The 12212-nt window shown below is 41.6% G+C and overlaps 1 protein-coding gene across 1 annotated transcript in view; it reads right to left on the reverse strand.

Moving 5' to 3' along the window:
* The window catches only part of ULK4 (unc-51 like kinase 4), a 665001-nt gene extending 655545 nt beyond the window's left edge, over positions 1 to 9456 (reverse strand). Inside the window, exons 1-3 of the mRNA XM_049782607.1 lie at positions 9294 to 9456; positions 4503 to 4602; positions 140 to 279 (exon numbers count right to left, since the gene is read on the reverse strand). Of these exons, the coding sequence (XP_049638564.1) occupies positions 140 to 279; positions 4503 to 4602; positions 9294 to 9431 (378 nt within the window). The 5' untranslated portion in view covers positions 9432 to 9456. The remainder of the gene's footprint in view (positions 1 to 139; positions 280 to 4502; positions 4603 to 9293) is intronic.
* Positions 9457 to 12212: the final 2756 nt, after the last annotated feature.

Consider the following 12212-nt stretch of genomic DNA (forward strand, 5'->3'; position numbering starts at 1 on the left):
CAATTCCTCTTAGTTTAAAAAGCTAACTCAAAATATCAAGATGTTCTATTCAGAATTTTAACTAACATCAAAAACACCTTGAGAAAGCATTATAAAGGGAGACATTGGCAATTAGGAAATCAAAACGGTCCTGAATTACCTTCCCAGGAGAAATGTCACAAAATAGAATGCCTAGTTGATGAAGATGATGTAATCCAGTAATTAAATCAGTCCCAAATTCTCTCACAACATCTTCTGGAAGATTTTCATCTTGAGCAATAACCATTTCTAAGGAGCCACCTGCAAAGGAATTTAAAAAAAAAAACAATCACCCCTTTTATTTGCTCAACATTACACAATGTCTCTAAAGAGAATATGTCAGGTTATACTGAGCACTGAGCAGTGCCTCAGTCTAATAGGAGAGGCTCCTATCTAAATATCTAAACTTGGGACAGCATTCTGACAGTGTTCATATTCAGTGTCAGCTTCTGGAGGTATGCTGACAGACCACTACAAAACCCTCAGGAATAAAAATTTTTAAGAGTTGTAAGTCCTGGGGCAGGAGAGATAGCATGGAGGTAAGGCGTTTGCCTTTCATGCAGGAGGTCATCGGTTCGAATCCGGGCGTCCCATATGGTCCCCCGTGCCTGCCAGGAGCAATTTCTGAGCACAGAGCCAGAAATAACCCCTGAGCACTGCCGGGTGTGACCCAAAAGCCACACACACACACACACACACACACACACACACACACACACACACACAAAGAGTTTTAAGTCCTACCCTAAAACCAGGCACTTAAATTGTATCACCAAGCACCAGAGAGACAGTACAGCAAGGAGGACACTTACTGTGCATACAGCCAGCTTTGGTTCAATCCTTGGCACCATGTATGGTCTACTGAACCTTACTAGGAGAGATCTTTAATCACAGAGCCAGGAGAAAGCCCTGATAACAGTCAGGTATGCCTCCTTATCTCCCTTAAAATTTTATCACTAAAAGGAGAGTCATATTTATTCCCATGCGAAATTAGACCCCATTACACAAAACATGCCATTCTTCCTCAGAGTAGGAGTCCTCAGTCCTTAGTGTATACTGAAGGAAATAGGTAAATAAGAAATGAGAAAGTAGAAATCCCATTGCTAAGCCTTTCTTTCTTTTTTTTTTTTTAAGCCTACCGCACCCAGTATTCCCAGGCAGACTCCATTGCTAAGCCTTTCTGAGGTCACAGTCACACCTCTAGCATCTAAACCCAAAACAAACTTATTTTTAAGGGTCACGATTATGCCCAGTCATTTTGGTGATGAAAAGGCATTATACCTTTAATGCAGGAGTGGTAATGATTACACACACACACACACACACACACACACACACACACACACGTGTGAAAACTAAGCCACAGAAATTCTATGATATCTAATCAATGGTAAAATGACAAATCATTGGTAAAATGAAAAAGTAAAATGATTTGGGTTGGGATATGGTTCAAGTGGTAGAGCACATGCTTGGCATGGGCGAGGCCCTGAGCTTAATCTCCATCATCATAAGACCTCAAGAACACCCGAGCATATGACACTGATGCACCTCCAGCACCAAAAGGCCTACATATGCCAGCGCGATCCCTCCACAAAAATAAAAATACACTTTCTAATAACTTTTATAAATATTTACAACCAAAGAGGAAGGAACTTGACATTTTGTGAAACAAATTAAGTCAGAAGGAGAAAAGTACAGATTGATTGATTTCACCAATATGTGTAATATAAGAAATAAGAAAACGAACCAGGAGCCAGAGCATAGTGAGTAAGGTCTTGCATGCAGCCAACGTGGCTTCAATGCCTAGCAAACTATAAGCACTCCCAGGAGTGATCCCTAAGGACAAAGTAAACCCTGACCACAAAAAGAAGTCGCCTGTTTCATGATTCCATTTTATAAATTTGTAAGGTACCCTGATTTCCTCCAAGTGTGGTCCAAAGAGAAAAATAATTAGGAAAAAAAAAACTTTATTGACAGAGGACACAAAAGCAAATAAAGCAATGGACATGAAAACTGAAATTACATAGAAGAGGGTAGGAAGAGGTGGGAACAAGGATCAAAGTGCCTAATAACAGGTTTTTCTCAACTTTTTGTCCTGTGGACCAGACTGAGGTCTCACCTAGAAAGCATGCTGCACATATAGGTAGTTTAAGTTCTATTACTGCCGAGTAGAGTCCCCAAACCTAAAAATAAATAATAATAAAATCAAGTAAAAAACTGTAGGTGTTGGGCCCGGAGAGATAGCACAGCGGCGTTTGCCTTGCAAGCAGCCGATCCAGGACCAAAGGTGGTTGGTTCGAATCCCATTGTCCTATATGGTCCCCTGTGCCTGCCAGGAGCTATTTCTGAGCAGACAGCCAGGAGTAACCCCTGAGCATCGCCGGGTGTGGCCCAAAAACCAAAAACAAAAAACAAAAAAACTGTAGGTGTCTCCCAAGCAATGTTCACAAAACATAGCAACAATTCTCAGCAATACTTTGACAACCAGGTGGTGGTTCAGTACCAGGGCTTGAAGAGATAGTGCTGCTAGTGCCCTGCAGTGCCAGTACCATCATGGCCACCCTGTAATGTATGGGGCCTTCAGCACTGCCTTGTGCAAGGCTCAAAAAATCAGGTGCCCAGGTCAGGCACATGCTAGGCATTCAGCCTCATGTCTATACTATCTCTAGACACTAAAACAAATATTTTAAGTATTTTTTTCAATTTTCTCAATTTTTTCTCCAATTGTTATAGAAGCTTAAGAGGTTAGAATCATATCAGTGGAAGAAAGCTGACACTGGTGGTAGAATTAGTGTTGGAACATTATATACCTGAAAACTCTAATATGAATAGCTTTGTAAATTCATGGTGCCTTGACAATAAAAAAAAAATTATAGGGGAGGGAGGTCACACCTGGCAGCGATCAGGGCTTACTCATGGCTCTATACTCAGAAATCGCTCTCGGGATGGGGCCGGGAAGGTGGCGCTAGAGGTAAGGTGTCTGCCTTGCAAGCGCTAGCCAAGGAAAGATCACGACCGTGGTTCGATCCCCCGGTGTCCCATATGGTCCCCCCAAGCCAGGGGCGACTTCTGAGTGCATAGCCAGGAGTAACCCCTGAGTGTCAAATGGGTGTGGCCCAAAAACCAAAAAAAAAAAAAAAAAAGAAATTGCTCTCGGCAGGCTCAGGGGACCATATGGGATGCCAGGATTCAAACCAACGTCCTTCTGCATGCAAGGCAAATGCCTTACCTCCAAGCTATCTCTCCAGCCCCAATAAAAAAATTTTTAACCAAAAAAAATTTTTAAAAAGATGCTGGGGCCAGAGCAATAGCACAGTGGTACAGTGTTTGCCTTGCATGCAGCTGACCCAAGACAGACCTGGGTTCGATCCCCAAGTCCTATAAGGTCCTCCAAGCCAGGAGCAATCTCTGAGCACAAAGCCAAAAGTAACCCCTGAGCATCACCAGGTGTGGCCCAAAAACAAACAAACAAACAAAAAAGGTAAAAAGAAGAATGTTGGGGTCTAATGGAAAGTGGTGAATTTTGTTTTTGTTTTTGGGCCACACTCGGTGACCCTCGGGTTACTCCTGGCTGTGTGCTCAGAAATCGTTCCTGTCCTGGGGGACCATATGGGATGCTGGGGGATCAAACCGAGATCCATCCTAGGCTAGTGCTGGCAAGGCAAAGGCCTTATGGCTCCGTGCCACTGCTCCAGCCCTGCAAAGTGGTGAATTTTTTAACAATTTTCAATTATTTAAAAAACAAAGATTATAATAAGAGCCAGGTTCCAAAGAAACAAAATTTTAGTTACCATATGAAAGTTCCATCAGAATCACTGTAATGAGGTATGTTAAGGGGTTCTTGTTTTGTTAAGTATATCCAAACATATGCATAAATAAAAGTTAGGGGGCTTAGGGGCTAAAACAACAACTGGAATGACAAGTAATGCAGGGAACACACCCTGACCAGTGTGAGTATCTAACTAGTCAAAACAACAAGTTAAATAGGTTATTATTTCAAATAACTTCTTTCATAAGACAGAGAGATAGCACAAGATTAGTTTAAAGCCATTGCTTTACATGCAGCGAACCTGGATCGAATCCCTGACATCACATATGGTCCTCTGAATAATGCCAGGAGTGATCTCCAAGCAGAGCAAGAAGTAAGCCCTGAGCATCTCCAGGTGTGGCACCAAAATACTAAAAAAAAAAAAAAGCCTGTTTTGGACTAGAGCAAATAGGGTATTTGCCTTGGATGCAACCGACCTGGAACAGAACTGTTTTCAATTCTCAGGATCCCATATGGTCCCCCAAGCCTGCCATAAGAGTTTTCTGAGCAGAGAGCCAGGAATAACCCGAGCACCACTAGGTGTGGCTCCAAATCCAAAAAAAAAAAAAAAAAACAACAAACAAACAAACAGCCTATTTCATGATTTCATTTTATAAATTTATAATCCAAGTAGATAATAAATACAATTTATAAGTTAATATTTGATGATTCTTACCTGTGCAGAGTTCTATTACTAGCCAGAGGTGGTTGCTGGTTTCATACCACTCATGAAAAGTGACAATATTCTTGTGTTTGATTTCATGGGTGAGGCGGACCTATAAACAGACAGCATGCACACTTCAAAACAAAAGCTAGGGTGGCCAACTAGTTCAGCTAGTTAAAGCATGGTGCTAATAAAACAAAAGCATCTCTTTCGTAAGTGTTAGCACCTGTTAAGAAACAGCTAAGTACAAACTGACCAAAAGTGGGATTTGTTTGGTAGAATTCTACATAAATCTTAAAAATGATGGTTATGAAGGTGGATTACACGAAATGGTGCTAATCTGATACGCAGTTTTGATTGCACGGACTTGTGTACAGCAAAAGAAATATTCATAAGAAAATAATTGGAAGCTTAAACTAGCTTGTGTTAACTATTAGTAACTATTAGTAATTTGCTTAACTATTAGTAATTTTCATTTTACTTTGTTCCCTTTATCTGCTATTTATACTAAGTACACACTGATTTTATATTCAAGAAAAAATAATTTTAAAGAATAAAACTCTTCAGGGGCCAGAGTGATAGGAAAGTGGAAAGGCACTTGCAAACTGCCAACCCGGGACAGACCTGGGTTCGATCCCTGACATCCCATAAGGTCCCCTGAGTCTTCCAGGGGCAATTTCTGAGCACAGAGCCAGGAGTAAGCCCTGAGCACCAATAAAGTAAAATAAAATAAAATAAATGCCCAATTACAAAAAAATTTTATGTCAACTAAAAGTATTAAGCTATATTAAAATGCCGTATGTTACAACATAGAAAAGGGATAATACTATCACCCCAGCCCTAACCAAGAGATTCTTAAAAGAATAAAGGTTGGGGGCTAGAGTGATAGGACAACACATGGGTTGTTTGCCTTGCACATAGTTGATTCAATCCAGAATCAACCCATAATACCCCATATGATCCCCTGAATACAAAGGAGTGATCCTGGAGTACAGAGTCAGTATAAGCACTAAGCACCACCAGGTGTAACCAAAAAATAAAAGTAAGTTATAATATATAACTGATTTTAAAATGTATATTTCCATTAACACATAAAATGACTTGGGCGCCAAAATCAAGAGTTTATTTAAATGTCCGTAATAAAGATATAGAGGCCAAAGAGATAACAAAGCAGATAATTTATTTGCCTTGATACATCAAACCTGTAATCAATCATTAATCCCAGGGTCGCCATACATGGTCCCTAAAGCACTGCCAGAAGTGAGCCACTGAGAACAGAGCCACGAGGCCTTCCTGAGTGACACTAGATGTGGTAAAGAACCCCCAAAGAATAATATTAATAATAAATAAATAAATAATAATAATGCCTGTCAGTTCAAAAATATATTGAATTGCTTCAGAATTTCACTTTCTCCACTTAAAGAAGAGAGAGAAACTAAAATCTTAAGAAATGTATGATTGGGCCCGGAGAGATAGCACAGCGGTGTTTGCCTTGCAAGCAGCCGATCCAGGACCAAAGGTGGTTGGTTCGAATCCCGGTGTCCCATATGGTCCCCCGTGCCTGCCAGGAGCTATTTCTGAGCAGACAGCCAGGAGTAACCCCTGAGCAACGCCGGGTGTGGCCCAAAAACCAAAAAAAAAAAAGAAATGTATGATTAAAAAAAAAAAAAAGAGGCTACTGGAGAGATAGCACAGCAGTAGGGCATTCGCCTTATTGCGGTCAACCCGGGAGAGATCCAGTTCAATTCCCAGCAACCCATAGGATTCCTCCAGCCTGCCAGGGGCAATTTCTGAGTGCAGAGCCAGGAGTAACCCCTGAGCACTGTTGGGTATGGCACAACAACCAATCAATGAATCAATCAATGAATAAAAAATAAAGTTTAAAAAAAATTAAAAACTTAGGAAAAGAAACTTAGGACTATAATCTTATCACCTATTGAATAGCACTTTGGGCCGGAGTGATAGCACAGCGGCAGGGTGTTTGCCTTGCATGCTGCTGACCCAGGAAAGATCTGGGTTCAATTCACAGCATCCCATATGGTCCCCCAAGCCTGCCAGGAGCGATTTCTTGAGCGTAGAGCCAGGAGTAACTCCTAAGCACTGCCAGGTGTGGCCCAAAAACAAAACCAAAAAAAAAAAAAAAAGTGTGTGTTTAGGAGGCAGACAGATGGTACGGGGAAAGGCACTTACCTTGCACATGGTAGATCTTGCTCACTCCCCTACATTGAATATGCTCCCCCATATAAAAGCAAGAGTGCTCCCTGACCCAGAAGTAAGCCCTCTACACTGCCAGTTATGCCACCCACCCACCCTAAAAAAGGTGTGATTAGTGTGCCATCAAGACTCAAACTGTTGCCAGTTACCATTATAGAAATGAAAACCTTGAAAATGTGTGACTAGGGACCAAAGATACAGCACAAGGTAAGACAAGTTAAGACACTTGCTTAAGTAACTGCTTCAGCAGAACCTGCTGCAATGTCAATGCCAGCAGAGGTCACTCCTGAGTACAAAGCCAAAGCTAGCTCCAGAGCACCACTGGATGGAGCCCAAAAACAAAACAACAAAAATTAAAAAGCTAAAAATAAATAAAATATAATTATCATGTCATGAAGGCCATAACGAGTCAGAAAGGTTGACCTTAACAAAGGCTAAGGCGTTTACCTAACATCAGCTATGCTATACCCAGGCATGGTCCCTGAACACAAAACCAGGAACAGTCCCTGGGCCCTGCCAGGTGTGGTCCACCCCTAAAAGACCCAGAATTGTTAAAAACTTTGATAGTGCCTTGGGTCCTTGTTTCCATATTCAGAAACTATGGAGATTGTGATCTGACAATGTAGGTTCATTCACTGCAGCAAACTTACTATTCTAACAGGAATGTTGGTGCTTTGTAGATGAGGGTAGGCATATATGGAATATCTCCATATTTTGCTATTAACCAAAAAAAAAAAAAAAAGGATAAAAGAGGTTCTGAAGATAGTGGTGCTTAACACATATTAAGATCACTGATCTATACCATTAAATGGTAAGGCAAGGCAAAATAGAACAGAGGTTAGAGCACATGCCTCATATATGCCTGACCTAAATTCAATCAATCCTCTAGCACCATATGACATCCCAAGCATCAAGCATTGCAGGGGGTAGCCCTGGAGGTCCTCAAGTACTTCTAGGGAGGCCTTGATGGTCCTCTAGAAGCACTGTGTGGCACAAGCAACACAAAATCCTTAGCTCCCTAACCTCTAAAATGCCATCCGACATGGCCAAGAATATTGAGAAATGGCCCTTGGCCCTCAAAGCACTATCTGGGAGGTCCCTAAAATAAAATAAAATTTAAAAAAATTACTAAGACAGTAACTTTCATGATAGATACATTGCAGCACATTTCAAAGTTGGAAAATTAGGGACCAGTGATAGCACAGTGGGTAGAGTGCTTGCATCCCATAGGATCCCCCGAGCTCACTAGGAGTGAACCAAGAATAACCCCTGAGCATCATCTTGTGTGGCCCAAAAACAAACAAACAAAAAGCTGAAAAATTAAGACTAAATCACTCTCACTAAATATCCTTTCTTTGGAAAGCTTCAAATCACACACTTTTTTTTTTTTTTTTTTTGGTTTTTTGGGCCACACCCGTTTGATGCTCAGGGGTTACTCCTGGCTAAGCTCTCAGAAATCGCCCCTGGCTTGGGGGGACCATATGGGACGCCGGGGGATCGAACCACGGTCCTTACTTGGCTAGCGCTTGCAAGGCAGACACCTTACCTCTAGCGCCACCTCTCCAGCCCCCACACACTAACTTTTAAATTAGATGATCTAAATATTATCTGTTTCCCCTGACTTTCTAACCCCAAAAAGAACCTTAAGATGTTAACAATTATTTGAATATGCTTATTAGTAATTATTCAGGGTCACTGGCACTAAACAGAAAGTCACCTCTTCCAGAATAAAAATGTGGCTTTTGGGGGCCGGAAAGATATCACAGCAGTAAGGTGTTTGCCTTAGATGCAGAATGTCAGTGGTTCGAATGCCGGCATCTCATATGGTCCCCCGAGCCTGCCAGGAGCGATTTCTGAATATAGAGCCAGGAGTAACCCCTGAGCGCTGCCGGGTATGACCCAAAAACAAAACAAAAAAAAAATGTTGCTTTTTTTTTGGGGGGGGGGTTGGGCCACTCTCAGCAGTATTAAGGGGTTACTCCTGGCTCTGCGCTCAGAAATAGCTCCTAGCAGGTTTGTGGGATCATATGGGATGCCAGGAATCAGACCTGGGTGTTCTGGGTCTGACACGTGCAAGGCAAACACCCTACTGCTGTGCTATTTCTCTGGCTCTGACTTTTTTTGTTGTTGTTGTTGTTGTTTTGTTTTTTGGGGCCACACCCGGTAACGCTCAGGGGTTACTCCTGGCTAGGTGCTCAGAAGTTGCTCCTGGCTTGGGGGACCATATGGGATACCGGGGGATCGAATCGCGGTCCGTCCAAGGCTAGCGCAGGCAAGGCAGGCACCTTACCTTTAGCACCACCGCCCGGCCCCAATGACTTTTTTTTTAATGGAGGTCCGAGTCCATTTTTTTGCATGTGGCTGACCAGTTGTCCCAACATCACTTGTTGAAGAACTTTCCTTGCTCATTATGCATTTCTTGTCACTTTATCAAAGATTAATTAATTGATTGCATGTCTGGAAAACATTCTCTGAATACTCAAGTCTCTATGACTTTTGCTTTCGTGAATTCAATGGGCTTTTGCACATCTTGGTCTACCTGATCACAGTACAGAATTTTCGCAGAGAGAGGGAAGCATTCTTACTTACCCAATTGGTTATTTCAGGCCTCTTGCACTTATCAGTACAAAGAATAGCTACAAAATTGATAGTTCCCTTCCGTCGTCCTTTATAGACTACTGTATTGCTTCCTCTGCCAATTTCCTCATACAGAATGAAGTTTTCCATTTCTTGTTCAACTCTTCAAACTCATTCAGATAGCATGTCTGTCTTCTGAAAATTAAACAAAATGATACTGATAAACAAAATCTAGTTTTATGCTTAATTAGCCCACGAGACTATATAATTGTATAAACTCAAGAAAATTCACCATGGGGCCGGAGAGAAAGCATGGAGGTAAGGTGTTTGCCTTGCATGCAGAAGGACAGTGGTTCCAATCCCTGCATCCCATATGGTCCCCCTGGCCTGCCAGGAGTGATTTCTGAGCATAGAGCCAGAAGTAATTCCTGAGTATTGAGGTGTGGCACAACAATCAATCAATGAATCAATTAATGAATAATAATAAAGTTTAATAAAATTTAAAAACTAAGGAAAAGAAATTTAGGACTGTAAGCTTATCGCCTATTGAATAGCTCTTTGGGTAGGAGTGATAGCACATTGGTAGGGTGTTTGCCTTGCAAGTGACTGACTCAGGACTGATGTTGATTTGAATCCCAATATCCCATATGGGCCCCCGTGACTGCCAGGAGTAATTTCTTAGCATAGAGCCAGAAATAACCCCTAGAAACAAAACAAAACAATATATATATATATATACATATATATATATACACACATATGTAAAACTTTTGGGGCCGGATTGATAGCACAGCAGTAGGGCGATTGCCTTGCACGTGGCTGACCCAGGATGGACCTGGTTCAATCCCAGGCATCCTATAAGGTCCCCCAAGTCAGGAGTAACCCCAAGTGTCACCGGATGTGACCCAGAAACCAAAAAGAGTATATTTATTTATTTATATATATGGGGCTGGCTATTCCTGGCTCTGTGTTCAGGAAAGACCCCTGACAGTGCTTGAGGGACAATATGCAGTGCTGGAAGGGAAGCTGGGGGATCAAAGTGCATGCAAAGCAAGTACCTTAACCTCTGTACTTTTTCTCCAATCAGATTACTTCTTTAAATAAAACTAATGGGAGGGGCCAGAGAGTAGCACAGCAGATAGGTTGTTTGCCTTGCATGCTGTTGACCTGGGTCACACCTGGGTTTGATCGCTGGCATCCCATATGGTCCCCAGAGCTTGCCAGGAGCGATTTCTGAGCGCAGAGCCAGGAATAACCCCTGAACAACACTGCTGCTGCCGGGTGTGGGAAGGAAGGAGGGAGGGAGGGAGGGAGGGAGGGAGGGAGGGAGGGAGGAAGGGAGGAAGGGAGGAAGGGAGGAAGGAAGGAAGGAAGGAAGGAAGGAAGGAAGGAAGGAAGGAAGGAAGGAAGGAAGGAAGGAAGGAAGGAAGGAAGGAAGGAAGGAAGGAAGGAAGGAAGGAAGGAAGGAAGGAAAGACTTATGGGAGCCAGAGCAATAGTACAGCAGATAGGGTGCTTACCTTGCATGCAACAAACCCAGTTCTATCTCTGGCATGCAACAAACCCAGTTCTATCTCTGGCAACCCCATATCGTCTCCTCCCAGGCAGGAGTGATCTCTGATCAAAGAGCCAGGAGTAAACCCTGAATACTACCAGGTGTGGCCCAAAAACAAAATAAATAAATAAAATAGAATTAATGTTTCCATATCTCAAAACACTTCAAGCCTACAACAAAATCACTTTGAAGCAGTGTGTAAAAGAGCAGCAAATTAAAAACAAAAAAGAGCAGCAAATTAATGGGTACAGGTTTCTTTAGGTGTAGATCAAACTCTTGTAAATGTGTACTGATACTTTACTACTTTGTGAAAATACTAAAATTACTGACCTGTGCATTTTAAAGAAGGTGAGCTTATAGATGAGTTATATCTCAATTTTTGTTGAGATAGAATTTTGTTGAGATAGCCATTTAACACTGCAAAGCTTAATATATATATTAATAACTATACTAATATGTATAATATACTATGATTACCACCTTAATGTTACTTAACACCTCTACCACATCATATAATTATATTTTTCTTTTTTGTGGTAAGAATATCTAAGATCTAGTCTATCAGCAACTTTGAAGTATATAATACAATACTGTTTGCTATAATAACTAAGCTATGTATTACATCTATAAGTTAAAAATAGACTTTCTATAGTATCTAACAATTCCAGAAAACAGAAGGGGAGCAGAAAATAGAAAGCTACTAATGCTTATAAAATTTAAATTCTATAGAATGTAGAGAGTTTTCAAAATTAGTTGTGCTATTTTTTTAAATGAAGTAAAAAAAGGTTAATAGGGTAAATTTTATATATTTTTACTACAAATATTTTCTTCCCTGGGTTTTCAGGGGAACAGGGGTCACTTTTGGTGGGCTCAGTGAACTATATGAGATGCCAAGATCAAACCCAGGTCAGCCATGTGTAAGGCAAATACCCTACCCACTGTACTATCTCTCCAGCCCCTACATATAATTTTGGGGACGGTTTGGGACCACATCCGGCAGCGCTCAGGGGCTACTCCTGGCTCTGCACTCAGAAATCACTCCTGGCAGACTTGGGGGACCATGGAGAATGTTCGGGGACCATACAGGATGTCGGGGAAGGAACCTGGGTCAGCTGTGTGCAAGGCAAATGCCCTACCCACTGTGTTATCACTCCGGCCCCAATTTTATATCATTTTCACTTGCCACAAAATAGCCTCCTTTTTAGTCTTTCCATCAGTTATTTTCCCCCCCATGAAAACCATGCTTCACCATAGATTATATAAAAATAAGCTAAGAGCCAGGTCTGACCAGAAAGCAGGTAGTTGTTTGATGTTGCCTGAACTCCTTTAGAGAGAACCAGTATTAATATTATCTATAAAGAATTCTAATTCCAAAAA

The sequence above is a fragment of the Suncus etruscus genome, chromosome 10 (genome assembly GCF_024139225.1).
Source record: "Suncus etruscus isolate mSunEtr1 chromosome 10, mSunEtr1.pri.cur, whole genome shotgun sequence".
Lineage (NCBI taxonomy): Eukaryota > Metazoa > Chordata > Mammalia > Eulipotyphla > Soricidae > Suncus > Suncus etruscus.